At 42.1% G+C, this 18,338-nt stretch overlaps 1 protein-coding gene across 3 annotated transcripts in view; it reads left to right on the forward strand.

Moving 5' to 3' along the window:
- The window catches only part of cux2b (cut-like homeobox 2b), a 94,328-nt gene extending 77,377 nt beyond the window's left edge, over positions 1-16,951 (forward strand). Inside the window, exons 5-22 of one of the 3 annotated variants that reach the window (XM_034692487.1) lie at positions 688-828; positions 1,103-1,262; positions 1,784-1,869; positions 2,212-2,278; positions 5,284-5,332; positions 6,015-6,119; positions 7,541-7,732; positions 7,839-7,897; positions 7,993-8,041; positions 8,267-8,366; positions 9,212-9,838; positions 10,613-10,714; positions 10,885-11,723; positions 12,868-13,033; positions 13,210-13,515; positions 14,069-14,257; positions 14,350-14,626; positions 14,791-16,951. In XM_034692487.1, the coding sequence (XP_034548378.1) occupies positions 688-828; positions 1,103-1,262; positions 1,784-1,869; positions 2,212-2,278; positions 5,284-5,332; positions 6,015-6,119; positions 7,541-7,732; positions 7,839-7,897; positions 7,993-8,041; positions 8,267-8,366; positions 9,212-9,838; positions 10,613-10,714; positions 10,885-11,723; positions 12,868-13,033; positions 13,210-13,515; positions 14,069-14,257; positions 14,350-14,626; positions 14,791-15,610 (4,334 nt within the window). In that variant the 3' untranslated portion in view covers positions 15,611-16,951. Of the gene's footprint in view, positions 1-687; positions 829-1,102; positions 1,263-1,783; positions 1,870-2,211; positions 2,279-5,283; positions 5,333-6,014; positions 6,120-7,540; positions 7,733-7,838; positions 7,898-7,992; positions 8,042-8,266; positions 8,367-9,211; positions 9,839-10,612; positions 10,715-10,827; positions 11,724-12,867; positions 13,034-13,209; positions 13,516-14,068; positions 14,258-14,349; positions 14,627-14,790 lie in introns of all 3 variants that reach the window. The other 2 variants (XM_034692486.1, XM_034692488.1) reach the window with 2 other exon arrangements.
- Positions 16,952-18,338: the final 1,387 nt, after the last annotated feature.

An 18,338-nucleotide genomic window follows, 5' to 3' on the forward strand; every position in this document is an offset into this window, starting at 1 on the left:
TCTCTCTCTGAGCTGTTGAACTTTTCGGGAGGGGAAGAAAGGGAAGGGGAAGATTAAAAACAGCCCTGTGATGTGGAGTGCCGAGCTGCCTCCTGAGAATTCCTGGCATAATAATTTAAATGATCAAATGATACAGAGGAGACTTGTTAGCTGAGAAACAGCCTCCTAGTTGGCCCCATGGGCCCGGTGCTGCCGCGCATGCATTGCAAAACAGCTCCTCTGTTGTGCTAAAGAATCACGCTTTTTTTTTTTTTTACCCCCTTTTCAGGAGCAGACTTTTTCTACACTTTGCCTAGGTGTATACTTAGAACCTAAGACTTTGTCATATATTTATGGCAATCTTTTTGTCTTCTTTGCCATTCATCAGCACATGAGAAGACTCATTAGACATGATTTCTGTGCATGTGAAGGGTTGGAACAGCACTTGTGTCATTAGGTCCAGCCTGAGAAAATTTCAAAGGCATCTGAGTGGGGAAAGTCTCAGAGTCACTCTTTGGAAAGAAGTCTCAGTGGAATAGTGTTCCTCTGTTGGAACTGCGGTGCAGAAAACTCTGTAATGTGCCATACCGGCAGCACGCTCAGTAAAACAGTTATTTTGCTTCTTTTTTTGAAAAGTAGCAGCGTATGGATATCACATGGATCTAAGAAGTTCTTTCTACAGAGATTTGTTTGTGTCTGTTTCCACAGATCCAGCTCCGGTGCTGGAGGCCTCACACACCCTAGAGGGTAGGCTGCAGCAGCTTCAGAGTTCTGCCCCAGACAGCGAGGCCCTGGTACGAGAGATTAGCAGGCACTGGAAGAAGCACCTGGAGAGCCTTGAAAAGACAGGTCAGGCCAAAATCATCCACATTAGGGAGCATCCTGCTTGAATAAGAATAGATTTTAATGTAGCTGTGAAGGTCTGAATGTGGTGCTGAGCTCATTTAAACCACCTAGTTCTTAAGGCTGTGGATCTTGGTGTCACAAAAAGTCATCTTAAAATGACCGGATATCAAAATACATTGTTATATGTTGATATGGGAAAATAATGTCATCTACTTTTTGTAATCTGGAGTAATAATTTAAAGTTTGCATTCATTGTCATTGGTCTCCGTGTAAACAGAGTCTTCAGACGATGGTCCGGCAGTCTCAGGGGCAGTAGTGTCAGACAAGGCCCACAATTCCAGCTCCCCAGCCTCCATGATGAGCCCCAACACCACGCCGGTTCCTGGGGCCCCAGGCTCCCCACAACAGAACTACCAGGACCAAGCTGAGGGCCGAGGGTGAGAAATAGTGAACACTCAACCTCTGATTGATTTACTTTAAATAGCATCTCCCTACTTTAGAAGAACCTCTTTACTGTCTGTGCAGCGCAGATTCAGATTGAGAGAAAAGCTGCTGTCACAATAAATATTTTAGACAAAGATTAAAAGAAGACATGCATATAAGGAGTGTTTCTAACCATTAACCCTTTCATAGACATTTTAACCCACTATAATGATCTTTAAAGTAACAGTATTAATTCCCAAGATATAGATAACAGGGTTATTTGTCTCTAATGCCCCTATCATGCTACCCTGGGTGAACTTTAGGGATATGATAAGACGTCTGCAACGACAGCAGTAGAGAAGACAGCTGAGGAACAGGACACGCATGAAATACAGAAAACAACAAGCTTCTTTTTCATTCAAGTTTTAGTTTTGAAGATATCAATTTTCCGTCTAAATGCATGAAGTTACTCGTCATACCAAAACCTTTGTGGCCGTGTCTCAGTCCAAGTTACAGAGAGAGTTTCTTCTCACAGGGAGGAGGAGGAGGAGGAGAGCGCCACTGCAAGTTCAGCTGACAGACTCTTAGAGTCTCAGGAGAAGATCAAGAGTCTGCACTCATGTAAGTTCTTCAAACGCTGACATGTAGGGTCTACTGTAGCTGTTGCATTTACTTCAACCTATTATGGAGCAAATATGTAAAACTGCTGTATGGTGCCCCCTGCTGTAACACATCTCACTGCTTTAAAGACATCACATGAGGAAAAAAATGGACACATTTTCAAATTGAATTACATTTTTACCATGTAAATACACAACGCTGTTTTTTTATACAATGAGCATTAATTTTGTACTTTTCCCCCTGTGGTACTTTAAATGTGGAATCTGTATTGGAAACATTATACTGGCAAAGTGAACATTCATGTGTTTTTTCATGAAAATGTCCCTGTCTGTCTCTTTCCAGCTCTGAACACCGCACAGACAGAACTGCTGGACCTGAGGTGTAAATACAACCAGGAGATGGCAAACAAGTGAGATTCCTCCCCTGACTGTACCATCCATGTTTCCTCTGCCACATGTGTCAGACCCCCTTTATTTTTGCAAGTCTAGGTTGGGTTTGTTCCTCTCTGCTCCTCATTGTCCCCCGTGAAGTGCTGAACCAGCTCTTCTTTATTTTTCTTACATAAATTCATGTCCAGTGCAGAGCAAAGGAATGCCATTGCAAAGGCTCAGAGTGAGAGTGACTCAGCCACTAATGCAGGTCGATGAGAGAGGTCTGTGTTTGCCTTCACTGGCAGCTGGGCCTTGACAGCCCTCAAGAAGAATTGCTCCATTTAAAGATTGCTTCAGAAAACACTCTACCTTGTCCTGGTCTTTGAGCGCAATGTATCCACCGCACGCCTGAAATGAATCTGAGCTTGTATGAAGGATGTCGATAGACATTCAAAGTAAACACTCCTTTGTTTGGGTTGTGCTCCAGAGCACAGTCAGCCGCTGCTAATGGATTTTCTCCCAGGCTTAATCCATTGCACAATTGAACTGATGTTTCTAGACCCTCTGCCATCCATTTTGTTGGACTGGACACGTTTTCAACTTTGGCCATACCTTTCGCATGCGCAACAAGTTTGAAAGGCCGTCTCTATTATTTGGTTTCATTGTGCTGTGTGTGTGTGCTGTCCTGGTAACATTCCTCTGGGCTGACAGTAGCACCACTGACCCCTGAGCTCCAGCTTCAGTTATCCCTCCCTGACCCCGAGCCGGTGAACAGTGGCCGGCTTCTATTACTCTCACTGACTGTTTCCTCAATGTTGATAAGAAAGACTATTTGTCTGCTTCGGCGTGAGTGGCTGAGCAGGTAATCAATACAAAACATTTTCCGTACTGCACAAGTTCATTAAATGTGGAGCTGACACCTGTTAGTGTTTGCTGTTAGCAGGGCGCCATCTATCCTGGCCACATTGATAGGACTGGGCACGACCAAGACTCTCTGAATCCAGTCTTTACTGCACAACACTGAGGATCATTAACACAGATGATAGTCTGAATATGTGACTGACGCCTTGTCTCTCTGTTTTTGATAACTCACTATACCATGATTGTATTGATAACTGATATTTCAAGGGACCAATCAAGTGTGAACATACGACATGAAAGAAAATGAAGGCTCGGTAAAATGTAGTTTGACTGATGTGGATTGGAGAAGTTAAATTTATTCTTTGAACATGTTTTACTTATGTAGAAAAAAAAGACCACAGCGTTCTTGAAACTTGAGAAACATATGTGCTAATCTGAATCAGTAACATGATGCTTGTTAACTCGTCACTAACCTTCTTTGAAAACCAGGTTTTCCCATGAGTGCAAATGAAACTGTTGAACATCAAACAAACCTGGTGAATAATCCTGGAGACTCATGTTTGAATTAGACTTCTCTGATTTTTAAATGTATGGAGAGGTTGAAGCTGAGTCTCAGAGGAGAGGAGTTGTAATACATCCCTCAGCACAGCTTCTGTGTGGGTCTATAGCATCTGTTGAGAGTTAAAAGATCAAGTAACTCTGCTTTTAAATAACTTTTACTCAATAAATATGTCCGTTTTTGTTTGTGGTAAAATGGAGGAATCCAGATGCAATAATAATAATAATAATTCAATTTATAGAGCACTATTCAAAAAACCATGTTACAAAGCATTTACATGGGAAGCAAAATAAAAGAGGCAGGTCTTAAAATCACACAAGGCAAGATCAAGAAATCTATCATATTTTAAAAGACATAAAATTCCTCTAAAAGAACTCTAAAGGAATAAAAATCATTTAAAATATATTTTTGAAAGCGGTTAAACTCAAGTAAAAATATAGAATAAAGTTGATAATGGAAGTTGTGAGAAGGGATTTAAAAGAGATCACTGACTCAGCAGACCTGATCTCTTCCAAGAGTTTCAGACCCTTCAATTCAAACGCTCTGTCCCCTTTAGTTTTCATTCTGGAATTTCAAACACAAAGTAAACCTACCCGAGGATCTCAACATACACGTCGTCTCATATGGTATTTACAGGTCTACTATGTAGCTGTTATCAACTGCATTACAGCTTTCAGGAAGTAGATTGTGGTGCTGTTGAAGTGTGTTGTGACTTTGACAGGAGAGTCTGATAACACTGCTTTTCTAGGTAAGAGATGCAAGAACATCATGAGTCTTTACAAGGGTGAACATCAATTTGATGTATAAAACTCAATGTTCAGTTTCAATAAGAAAATATGTGATGTCATGTAAGACTCACTAAAGCTGAGACTGGATGTGGTTTACAGTCACACATCGATCTGATGTCAGTTTTACTTACACAGAAATTCTGTGCATCTTCAAGTTTAGGATCATTGTCAACATGATAAGATAAGATAAGATACTCCTTTATTCGTCCCACAACGGGGACATTTACAGTGTTACAGCCGCAGTAGATAGTGCAAACAATAAAGAGCATGACAAATAGTAATTATTAGCAATTAAAAAGTACATTAGCATTTATGTATGTAAAAGTATGTAAAAACTAAATAATTACATTTACAATATATTTACAAAATCAGTGATACCGTAAGAAATGTGCGTAGAAGTGACATAAGTGAATAAAAAACAATGTACAGAGTCTTAGAAACATTATTGGTGTGAGTCAAACTGCTGTGAGTTTACCCATCCTGGTTTAGTTTCACTGTCAGACATGAAGTGCTGTTTAATGTTTCATTTTTTTGAGCTGTTCTCATCCTTGAAGCTATGATAAAAGAATAGTTCATCACCTGTCATGATGTCCAAAAGGAAAAAAAAAAAATCGTGTTTATTTTGATGTTTATTTTAGGTCATAACTGATTGTAAGGTCAAAGTTCACAGCTCATCTCTCCATATATTTTGTTTTTCTGAGATGAATATTATAAAAATTAGATTTGCTTTCATAATTTAGAGACTAGGACTATAAGATGAGGATGTAAAGGACTTTATGATGGACTCAATGTGTCTCCTCACTAATCCTCCTTTGTTTGGGTTTGTCTGTTACAGAGCAGAGGAGGTCGGTGCCATCTTGGCAAATCTTGAGAAAACAAACCAGGTGAGTTCTGTCTTCCTCTGCGCTTCTCTGATGAGGTGCTCCTTCGTTAAGGTAATGATTCCTGTAATCAAGCCTTGACTTTAATTAGACACCTTTCGTCCTGTCCCCCCCCTCCCTACTCCATCCCTCCTACTCCTGCCTCACCTCCCCTGAGTGTGTGATTAGCGTGTGTAAACCGAAGCCCCCATCAGTGGGCGCGCTACGGCAGCACGGCTCCACTCGGAGTCGGAAACTGCCGAGCGCGAGTACTGAACACGGGGGTTCTTAGTTATCTCACTGCCTTGATTGCTTCCTATCCTGGTGATCCCTCTTTTCTTCTGCTCCTTTCTTCTTCCCTCTGCTCTCCTCTCTCATGCTCTTTTTCTCACTGTGCTGCTTTCTTCTAGCAGTTCCTGGATAAATGTTCTCAAAATGAATCATTAATTAGCAGGCCGGGTGTGACAGAGCAGGTAAACAGTTTGGGGAATAAAGTGGGCTGACTAAACAGCCCCTTCAGCAGAATAAAGCGGTGGCTGCACTCGCCTGCTCAGGCCCGACTCAAGTTTTCGCTCGGCTCTAATACTTCACAGCAAGGGCAGCTCCTTTGATTTATGTATATGTTCTCACCTTGATCATCTCATTAGCCAATTGATGTGGCTGGTGTATGAAAACTGTTATGCTGTGATACAATGTCTGTGTGCAGAAAGCTGAGAAGGCCCAGAGGGAAGTGGAGCGGCTAAAGGAGCAGCTAGCCAGTGGCCAGCATGCCAACACAGTGAACTGCCATCCAGCAGAGGGCACGAGCAGGGTAAGAGTAATGTGCCCCCACTCATGACGTGCTTTTATGATCTTTGGCCACACTGTGCTGAAATGTAATTTAACATACACTACCAGTCAAAAGTTTGGACACACCTTCTCATTCAATATGTTTAATTTGTTTTAATTATTTTCCACATTTTAGATTAATACTGAAGGCATCAAAACTCTGAAGTAATCTGGTTTTGCCATAATATGGATTACAACAGTAGTGAAACAGGTCTATCCATTGTGTACTAACCCTACCTCTAAACAACACAACTGATGCTCTCAAACACATTAAGAAGTAAAGTCATTCTACAAATGAACTCTTGACAAGGCTCATGTTAGTTAGAAACCATTCCAGGAGACCAATTCATGAAGCAGACTGAGAGAATACCAAGAGTGTGCAAAGCTGTCATGAAGGAAAAAGGGGGCTACTTTACAGAATCTGAAATATAAAACATGTTCTGCTTTGTTTAACACTTTTTTGTTTATTAAATAATTCCATATATGTTCTTTCATAGTTTCGATGTCTTCAGTATTAATCTACAGTGTTTAAAATAATTAAAATAAATACAAAACTTTGAATGTGACTGGGTTTCCAAACTTTTGACTGTTAGTGTATGTACTCAATTTTGTTCTTGAGTTATACATATATTTTTAAACACACTAGAATAATTGATTTTTTCTGCAGCAACCTCAAACTTCAGCAAATATCAAGGAAAGATTATGTACATTAAATATGTCATGCAATATTTAGAATAACCCACCATACAGTGTTTAATATTTCATTTTTTGTTCAAGCCCCATAACAGCTACACACGGCCTGCCTTTAATGCTTTGTAGCTTTAATAATAGTACAATAACTTTTTTTAAATTTAATATCTGATAGATTATTATTTATAGTCTGATTTGCTACAGATGGACTAAGTTTTCTGATCAGTGAAGTATGAACACAGATTTTTCCACAATCGGGCCGATGTGGACAGAGTTTTACTTTAGTAAAAAGAAACTAAAAAGTAACTCACAGCAGAAACTTATTTCCATTTTCTGGACAAATGAATCAAAAAGACTAAAAATAAAGAGACTCTGTTTCTCAGCGATAACTAGAACATGATAATTTTAACTTAACAAACTGAGTGACTCTTTGATGTTTAATGTTCATATGAGAGAGTGCCTCTTCAATACTTTGAATGAATGAATTGAATACCACCAAAAATGTTGCATGTACTGTTTTTTTCCAGACAGAGACAGACAGATAGATAGATAGATAGATAGATAGATAGATAGATAGATAGATAGATAGATAGATAGATAGATAGATAGATAGATAGAAAGATAGTTACAGCAGAGGTTGTGATTTACACTTTGTGCCACTCTTTCATTTCCCCCCTGTTCCTTTCTTTTTGTTCCCCTCCTCCTCGTCTTCAGGAGAACAATGAGAGGGATGAGGTTCTGCCCTCCCAGCTGGAGGCCGCGCTTCTGGCTAAAGACCGCGAAATCCTCCATCTACTTGAAAAAATCCAGCGGCTGCAGTTCACACTACAGGAAGTCCAAGAGACCTCAGCCAATCAGATACTAGAGCTGGAACGCCAGCTGGCCTATAAAACAGAAGCTATAGAGGTGAGTGGCAGAACATGAGGGACGAGCCATGAGTCCTCAGAGATCCTCACAGCTCAGAACATTCGATGGATATAGAGTAAACATGCTGCTCCTCTTTTCTTTTCAGAGATTAGAAACTAAACTGCAATCCCAGATGGACTATGAAGAGATTAAAACCGAACTGAGGTAATCATTTTCTCCTCGGCTTGAATGCAAAGATCAGTTAATGGAATTAAAATCCAGATATTTATCTGTGCTATCATGTTTGTTTCTGTGCACAGTATCCTAAAGGTAATGAAGCTGGCTTCAGCAAACGGCAGCTCGTCCCAGGTATTTATGCTCCCGCTCTCTCTTATTGTTCACACAGCACTTTTAAATTGGCACATCCTTCTTTTTTGAAAAGCAGACATTTGGTTTCTTTTTCATGTTGTCTTGGTGTCTGAGACAAAAACCACGGCAGTGTCACTGAAGGCGTCATCCATTACAAGGATATCTACAGCAACTGTAATTGATTTGAGTGATAATCAGAAGTGTTGTGTGTTTGTGTGTGTGAAGGATTCTGCTAAGGCAGCAGAGGCTCTTTTGCTGGATAAAGAGGCCTTTCTTCCGTCTCACAAATACCTAATGGATAAAGCCCGAATTTTGCACAGCATTGGTAAGATGAATGTTCACCATGTTTCATTTTCTGTCTATAAAATCTGTTTAGAATAGTTTTTATCAAGGTTTACAACAAGAGGTACAGAGCTTTGTTATTTTCCATCTTCTCATCATAGTTCTGTGATACCTGTGACTCACCGGTCAGGCTCAATTAACTCTGGAGTTTATGTTTTCAGACTTCATTTTATTTTGCATATAGAAGAGGAAGATTTATTTTTACTGCTCCCTATGGGGAAATTCAATTTTATCACTCTGCTATTGATCATGCTACACACATAGGCTGATACACACAGGTCCTATGCACATGCACTAATGGAGAGATGGCAGACTGACACCCCTGCTCAAAGACCCCTCTGAAATAAATGTGATCTTGTACAGCTACCAGCAAAATCCAAACATTGTGTGTACTGGGACCTGAACCTGCTGGCCTCTGGTTCCCAAACCTTCCCAATCCATATGGGCTGAGCAACTGCCGCCTTGATATAATGAATCAACAAATCAATGAATCAATGAATCAATCCAATCAATCCAATCAATGAATCAATCCAATCAATGAATCAATCCAATCAATGAATCAATGAATCAATCAGTCGGTCAATCAATCAGGTCAATCAATCATTTCATTTGTATGTATATTGCACCAAAGATTAGAGTCAGAAGTGATCATGTGACACTTTACATAAAAGCAGCTGGAGACTGTGCTCTTATATTTGGACCCCCAACATTTTAACCCTGGGAGAACCTGAGAGCAAATAGCAGAGAAAAACATTCTTGTAACATGTATGACATCATGTAAGTGTCATATATGATCAAGGTTGGTAAGCATGTGTTTTCTTTCATTAGATGATGACCAGTCCGAGGATGCAGGTAGGGAGAGGGGCAGGCCGCCAGGCTCTCAGTCATCCTCCTCTCAGGCAGATGGTCGTGCTTCCCCCAGCCCTGGCCCCACCCTGGACGGCTCCTCCTCCAGCCATGATCTCCCCCGTCCTTTCTCTGTGTCGCCATGCTCTGGGGAGAGACTGTCAGGAGACCACCTCCTCCACAAGCAGCTGCTCTCCCCACACTTTAAAAAGGAAAGCCTAATGGCTTTTCCCACCGCCCTCTATGCAGCCAAAGTCGCCCTCATGTCAGCCACCCAAGGGTCTGCGGGTGCAGGCAGCATCGAGGCCGGCTTACCCAGTGACCAGTCGGAGAGCGGCAGCTCGATCGCAGGAGACGAAGACCAACTTGACACGGCTGAGATCGCCTTCCAGGTGAAAGAGCAGTTGCTGAAGCATAACATTGGCCAGCGTGTGTTTGGCCACTATGTGCTGGGCCTGTCTCAGGGCTCAGTCAGTGAGATCCTTGCAAGACCCAAACCCTGGAGGAAGCTGACTGTGAAAGGCAAAGAACCGTTTATTAAGATGAAACAGTTTATCTCTGATGAACAGAACATCTTGGCTCTACGGACCATCCAAGTCCGCCAAAGAGGTGAGTGGAGACAGAAATTTAAAGAGTTTTAACTTAAAGAGATCTAACAAATACACCAACAGGTTCTCTACTTACTGAGAGGTGGATGCTAAAAAACTTAGTGCCCTGTTTTAAATAAATTAGATGGTTTAAAAACCAGAAGGAGTTATAGATTAGGCTTTAATCAGTTTCATTTGTAGGGACTTGGTGTACACCTTTCATAGCCTTCATTTTAAATAAAATAAATAAACAATAATAGGATCCTTGCGCTTTGAATAGAATACATCAAAGTTGACCTTTAGGCCTGTTTTGCCTTGAAGATAGAAAGTTTAGATACAACCTCTGAACAGATGGATAAAGCTACTGAAATAGGATCGAGTTTGTTTGAAAAAGTTCATTTGAGAGTGTTTAAGGGATTTGTGAGAGCAAAGAGCTATGATGTACCAATATCTCTTTAGAAGAGATGTAACCACGCCATCCCTATTTTGGTGGCTTAACTTCTGGACCCATGTACATTTTAAACCTTCTAATCTACTTGGACCTCATCCTTGACTTCTTCACGGCTTCCTCTGCCATGTTTGTAGTGTTACTTTTAAACTTTGTTTTCTCCCCAGATTCACAGCTTTTGAAAGTTGAGCTTCCCGTATACTGCAACCTCAGACAGCACGCGCTCAAAGGCAGCCATTGATCTAACAGTCAAAAGCAAAGCCTTGGAACTGCTCTCTGATCAACCATCCCACTCACCCCCCTCCTCTCTTCTCTCTCTCTATCTCTCTCTGTTACCCTCTGTGGCAGGGAGCATCACTCCGCGCATCCGAACTCCTGAAACTGGGTCAGACGACGCCATTAGGAATATCCTGGAGCAGGCCAAGAAGGAGATCCAGTCCCAGAGGGGAGGTGAGGATGGAGTTGTAATGCTTAAATCTGTATTGATATGTTTTCATTGAATTTATTGTACAATGATGTTTATTGTTTTATCTCAAATTTTGATTGTAATTTTATGCATCTAGATCGGAAAATGGATTTCAGAATGCTTCAGCGTCAGTGTGTGGGTCTTTCTTGCTTAGGTGATGGCAAGCCGTCTCTAAACAGCTTGTCAGGCAGGAGCAGTAATGGGGCAGGCAGCAGCTCTGACGATGCCATAAAGGGCATCCTAGAACAGGCCAAGAGGGAGATGGAGGCCCAACAGCATGCCTTGATGGAGATGGAGGCCTGCGGGAGGGCCCAGACTGCCAGCTCAGTAGCTCAGGTAGAGCATCTAGGGACCCCTGAGCGTTCTAGAGGCCTGGCTTTACCCATCTCTATCAAACAGGAGGAAGGAGGCTGCGTCACTGTCTGCATGGCTAACCCCATCAGCAGCCCTCAGACACCCCTCAGTGTCCTCTCCCCTGCTGCTTTCGTCCAGAACATCATCCGCAAAGTCAAATCAGAGATCGGTGAAGCAGGAACCTACTTTGACCAGCACTGGTCTCAGGAGCGAGGGCCCATGCTGCTTGGAGTCGGAGGCAGCTCTCGGCCCTTCAATTCAGTCTCTCCCTCCCTGTCTTCCTCCTCCTCGGGACCCTCTGCCTTGCCCCGGTCCTGGCCCCGCCTGGAAAATGGCGAGTGTCTGTCCAACAGCGAGGAGGCTTCTGCTGCTGAGGACGAGCTGGGCCTTGGCCGGCCAGTGGAGGTGAAAGTGGAGTCAGACACATCAGTAAGCGGGGAGTCACCGGGCCCCGGTCCTGGACGGCTTTCCTACTACCCGGCGTATATCCCCCGTGCCCTCAAGCCCACTGTGCCGCCGCTGACTCCGGAGCAGTATGAGATGTACATGTACAGAGAGGTGGACACCCTCGAGCTGACCAGGCAGGTGAAGGAGAAGCTGGCAAAGAACGGCATCTGTCAACGGATCTTTGGGGAAAAGGTCAGATGTTGCTCCTTCTTACTGATATTAAAATAATAACAGACATGCAAGCAGACTGTCCAGGAACATAAACATAGGAAAGAAATCCCCCTCTTATTGTTTCACTGAATTTCCAAATCATCATGTTATATGTAATATTGACTAATATAACATGACTAGACATCAGAATCTTTCTTTTTTCTTGCAAAGCTATCATTGAATACTACATTTCCATCTCTCTTCTGTTGGGAAAACACCGTCAGTTATCTTGCTGTAGTCCTGTGTTACTTCCTGTGTGAATTGTCTCTTAATAAAGACATGTCTTTATCCCTGAATTCTCCATATAGATAGCTGTGATTGTGATTTGGTGACTTTATAAGCCTTTACAGAATGATTCAAGTTTTAAATCTTACATTTCTTTGTGGCACAGTGTGCTCGTAGGAATTTAGTGGCGACTCCTGATGAGCAACTTTCAGAAGCAATATTTCAAACAAGTGATAAGTTTGTGTGTTGCAATAAATGAGACATCACTTCATGATCTTGACTTAAAGAGTCAAGACTTGATTTCATCATATAATTTGTAATAATTCCTCATTATTATAATTACAACAAATGTTTTGTTATTTCTGCACCAGGGAATGTGCCGTCATTCATCCATTATTCCATCCCTTGTGAAGATGATAACACAAAGAGGTTTCATGATGCTGATGTTGAATTAATTGTTGAAGTCTAATACTCTATCTGTTTTTGTATTAATTTATAAATTGACAGTCAATTTGACTGTGTAGAGAAAGGGAAAGAAAGTCTAAAGTTCATTTTAATTTGTTTTGGTCTTTTGTTCAATTTCCACAAACGTTCTTGTTGTGAATGAATTCCTGATTATCTCTCCATGCAATGAGCTGCAACAACGTTACATTATTTGAAAAGACTCTATGGTAAAATATATGATGCATTGCTTCCCTCTAGTGGTTGTTGGCTGCAAGTGGATCACTCTGTTCATGTCAAGCCAATATTCATTTATTCATGTATTTAGTGAATATGATGGTTTTAATGAATAATAATGTGATGAATTGAATATAATTGGTCAAATCAGTGTTATTCATATATTGGTTGTTGCAGATGGCAGGATGTGTCACATATTATTGACCTGTATTTTACTGCACAGGTGCTCGGGCTCTCTCAGGGCAGCGTGAGCGACATGCTGTCTCGGCCCAAACCATGGAGCAAGCTGACCCAGAAAGGCAGGGAGCCCTTCATCCGCATGCAGCTGTGGTTACTGGACCAGTTAGGCCAGAGTCTCAGTCAACCCACAAACCAGGGCCTCGCTCAGGGTGAGACTTCGCAGTACACACACATGAACATGAACAGAGAGGTACAAGCTAGAGTAAAAGTTGAGATGCTTCATCAACTCATTAAACACAAAAAACACCAACCCCAAACTTTCAACTGTGGGATTTGTCCGATGGCGATATTAATTAACTGATTTTCTGATGTTTCCACCCTCCAGAAATAAGCCCAGTGACAGCCCATTCCTCGCCCTCCCCGCCTCCTAGCCCAGCAGAGAGCCACCCAAGTCCACTGGTTGAGCCTGTCAGCCTATCCCTGGAGAGCAGCAAGGAGAACCAGCAGCCTGAAAGCCTGGGACTGGGGTTGCCCCCCCACCCAGAGGGGGGGAAATCCACCCCCAGTCTCATGTCCCTGCATCAGCCTACAACCCCTCTGGGTATCCAGGAGCTGGTGGCCATGTCTCCAGAGCTCGACACATATGCCATCACCAAGAAGGTCAAGGAGGTGCTAACAGACAATAACCTAGGTGGGTCCAGGGCATAGACTGTAAAAAATATGGACGTAGTATCCGTGACATCACCCATCTGTTTCTGAAGAGCTGTTTTGAAGCCAATCGGCAGCAGCAGCCATATTGCTTCTGTCGAGCCAGTGTGACGTAAAGAGGCGGGCTTTGAGCCTCCTAGCCAACAGCTGCAGTGTTCCCACAGGCAGCTGTGCCTCTCATTGGAAGACTCATAATCTCAATATCTTCAAAATTTTTGAATTAGATAAAAATTCACCCCCCTCACAGTGAGAGGACATCGAGAAATGAGCTATTCAGACTACACTCATCTTTTGTACCAGGCTGTAAACATGTTTATTTCTGCTGCAAAGATCGTCTTTTTCCCATTCATGTGTATGTGACTTCCGGTACTTCCGGAGCCAGCCTCAAGCGGATCCTCGATGAACTGCAGCTTTTAACACTTCCGCATTGACTCATATTTTTAGACCGGAGGTTGCCGCTTGGTCCAGGGTCATGATGCGAACTAATGCACCTGTGCATACAGACACACATCAATGTGTATGTTTGTTTCCTGCAGGCCAGCGTCTGTTTGGGGAGACCATCCTGGGCTTGACTCAAGGCTCTGTGTCTGACCTGCTGTCAAGGCCCAAACCGTGGCACAAACTCAGCCTGAAAGGCAGGGAGCCATTTGTTCGTATGCAGCTGTGGCTCAATGATCCTCATAATGTGGACAAGCTGAGGGCCATGAAGAAGATGGAGAAGAAAGGTACGCATGTGGATACTTGAATATGTTTGAGTCTAGTTTGAGATTTGTCTTCCCTCATGTCCTGATGTTGGATATCTCTGTCTCTCCTCCAGCTTATCTGAAAAGGCGCTACGGGCTGCTGAGCACCGGCTCAGATAGCGACTCACCCAGCACCCGCTCTGAGTGTGTGAGTCCAGCCTTCGGCTCGCTGGACTTGTGTCCCTACAGCCAGGTGAAGAAGCCTCGGGTGGTGCTGGGAGCTGAGGAGAAGGAGGCACTGAGGAAGGCCTATCTCCTGGAGCCCTACCCCTCACAGAACACCATTGAGATACTGGCCTCCCAGCTTAAACTCAAAACTAACACAGTCATCAACTGGTTCCACAACTACAGGCCAGTATAAAGAACTCTGTGACCTTTTTAGTTGCTGCCTCTGTTTGTTTTGTTTTACTTATAGAAAAAAAACTTTAAGCTACCAAACTTTACTTTGAATGTAAATGAAAGTATTCATTTGAATAGCTTTACTCATTTGCCCATAAATTTCTGTCTAACAACAGTGTTTTGTGCAGGTCCAGGATGCGAAGGGAGGTGCTCATGGAGGGTCTGCCAGACAATGACACAGATGCTGAGCACCACAGCTATTCCCCATCAGTGACACGGAGCCCCAACTCTGATGGAGAGGACAGGAGGCTGCAGCAGTCCTCAGGACACGTCCACTCCAACCATCCTCTTAGCACCAACTCTGCACAGCCTCATGTCAAACAGGAGACACTGGATAGGGACGACGAGGCGGGGGAGGCAATGGAAGGCTCCATGAAACAGTCAAGAGTTAAGTGTTTTTCTACACAGTTCCCCCCGTTGAAAAGCGAACACGAGGAAAGTATCGATGGATGCCACGAGTCCCACTTGGCTGGCCAGAACCTTAGGCTGGAAGACGGGATGAGCAGTCCAGCTAAGGGGCTCTACCATGTTGCAGTCTCCATAGATGCTCCTCAGAGGTCCAACCAGTCCAGGCATGAGGGGGAAGACACCAGAAAGTCACCCATTGACCCGGTCAGCTTCAAGGCTTCATCAGAGCCCTGTCGTAGCAGCCTGGAGGTCTCCCTAAACTCACCCTCTGCTGCATCCTCACCAGGCCTCATGATGTCCGTCTCGCCTGTCCCCTCCTCATCTGCTCCCATCTCGCCATCGTTGCCAAACCCCCCCTCAACTAGCACCAATCACAGCCTTGACCCGAACCAACTCCCTCCTTTCCAAAGCCCCAAACTCAATAGAAGCACTCAGAGACGTAATGAGAAAATGGCCAACCTCAATAACATCATCCACAGGCTAGAGAGGGCAGCCAATCGGGAAGAAACACTGGAGTGGGAATTTTAAGTCCCCCTTTGCTTGTATGTAGTCTGGATGGCTGTCACGGCACACATAAGAATCTCATAAAGAAGCTTCCTGGAGACTTGGAACAGAGCCTGGCTTTCAAAGGCCTGCCATCTTAGACTTATAAGTCATAGGAAATGAAATGCAGAGCTAAAAATGGGGCTGAGTTCCCTACATGAACGATAAGAGTTCACAAAAAATTTATAATTGCATATTTCTTTGTTTTTTTCTTTGTTTTTTGATAATGCATACTACTTTTAAATATATGTGACAGCATTAGCTGTTGTTTTACCTATTGGACTTGACATAAGACTTTTGCAGCTATGGTGTCATAAAATGTACACTAAAGTTCTGTAGATTGCCACTGGGTGAGATTATAAAAGACCCCTGTCTTAAGCCATTAAAAGCACTATAACTATTTGAAAAGAGACATTGACCAAATTTGCTACTTTTTGAATAGCAGTTTTTCAAATTTTGTCTGTAAGACTGGACAGTTTAAGTCAAGTAACATGAAATCCTACTACTGACTGAGGGATAGTCCTTTAAGACTCTAAATATTCAACATCTTGTATGTACTTAGTTTCTTGGTGATATGTTTTGAAATATTTGTAACTCTCGTATAAAATGTGGTTGTACATGTTGTAGAATTGTCTGCAATAGCCTTCTCTAAACCTGATGTAGCATGGTACTCACCTGACCCTGTTATCTCTGTAGTTGGTCACCTGTGATTATACTTGAGCGAAAACAAGAGAAAAAAAGTTGAAAACCCTTCAAAAAGTAAGAAAAAATGAGATGTTAAAATGAGTAGAGTACTTTTGGTATTTTCTTTATTTTTTCTTTGAATAATCCTTGAGGTTTACAGTTTAGGGCCCTTGTGCTACTGTTAGTAAGTGAAACATTCACTTCACATGAGCACAGTTTACATGATTTCTTTCAGACTTACCTCTCGGACCCTCTAAGGCACTGGTTCTCAGACTGTAACAGGCCAAGACGCACGACACCTGGTTTACCTCAGATTATGTTGATGCACATCATGCTATGACCATATGATTCATTCTTATACATTAACATGACCCACACTTATTGAAATTAATTGAGGGGAATTGCTCTGTATCATACCTCAGAAAAGAGGAAGTCATACATGAAGCAGATGACTACTTTATACCAAGCAAAATCAGTCCTCGACAAAGAATATGCTGCTGTTTGAACAGAAAGGGAGCTAATAATTCCTTTCCATGTGTGTATTATGATCCTCCTAAGGTACCTGATTGAGTGCACTTTCTCAAGTGGGAAATTTTCTGTAAATAAAATTATGTGTACTTGATCAAACACCTCAACCTCTAAGCACTGAGATTTTGTTTTGCTGTGCAAGTGGATATACAGAGGTTGCTGTGAGCAACACAACAGTGCTGTGTTTGGATCTCCCTAGGGCTCCTTGAGGCTCACACTATGTGAAAGCATGATGCAGTATGACCTTTCATCAACATGAAAACATCCAATCTGTAAGTATGCTACATTCAAGGAAGCAAACGGTTCCCGGTATCCCCTCATATTATCTTTGACCACTAGTGTATTGTGTCTGTAGAGGTTTTTTTCGTCATGCTTGCAAATGTTCTTTATGTATTTTGCCTCTATTTTATACTCAAAATACTAACTAGATATTCAATACCTCGTGTACGAACTACTTACAGCACTTAGATTTTGATAATTCTGAGGACTCAAAAAATTTAAAGTTTCAACATTATTCTAACTTGGTGTCCACAAGTCTTTGCCTTTACTGTATTGTTGAAGTTGGTAGTAAACACTTGCACATGTCTACATAGTTCAGAGGACTTGGATTGTATTATGTAGAGATATATATTACACAATTACTAAAAAAAATATCTTACATTCTTGGAACAAAATGTGCTGATTATATTGAAATAGAGTGTACAGATTTAATAAACCAAACCCATTAAAGCCAGTGCTCATCTGGCAAGCTTGCCCACGTTTTAGACCTTCTCTCAGGGTAGTCTTGCTTTTTAAAGCTTTACTGAAACAGTCGCTCTCATCAGTGGTGACTATGATTAGCATAATGTGGTGTAGAGGATGACTCTGTTATATATTAAATGGACCCATGGAAGTTTTGTGTAAATGGGAAATTCAACTTTCGAAGAAGTGGGGGTTTGATGGAGGGCTCTAGCTGTTTTGTAATTCACTACACAGATTGGTCAACATACAGTGTTCATTGGAACTGCCAGGGCGGAGCTAATGGGTCACATTTTTTGGGATCAGTAGACTCTGGTCATTATTTTTTTTTTCTATCTTGAAGCCACAGAAGATATTTCTCTGGTTTTCATACCACCATTTTTGTGCATAATATACTGTAAGATTACAAGTGGCATTTTTTTATGTGAAAATTTCATTCTCTCTCATGGTTACATGAACATATGACTGAAAAAGAAATGTATTTACCCACACCATCTCCTCATGTAAAGCCCATCTTGTTGTTTTGCATGCAAATCCAATCTAGTCGTATGACAAGGGATAGACTGTGTTTTTATGTTATTCTTGCAAAGAGACATTAAATAAGCACTTAAAGTCATTTTACGTCAGTTAAGTGCATGGTGCAGCTGATATATTTGGCTCTCACAAAGTCATTATGATTCCTGTCAAAATAAGAACCCAATAAGGACCCAGTGAACATGAATTTCAGGTAAACAATTTTAATTACTTTGTGCCATATCATTAA

Source organism: Notolabrus celidotus, chromosome 9, assembly GCF_009762535.1.
Source record: "Notolabrus celidotus isolate fNotCel1 chromosome 9, fNotCel1.pri, whole genome shotgun sequence".
In the NCBI taxonomy this organism is placed as follows: Eukaryota; Metazoa; Chordata; class Actinopteri; order Labriformes; family Labridae; genus Notolabrus; species Notolabrus celidotus.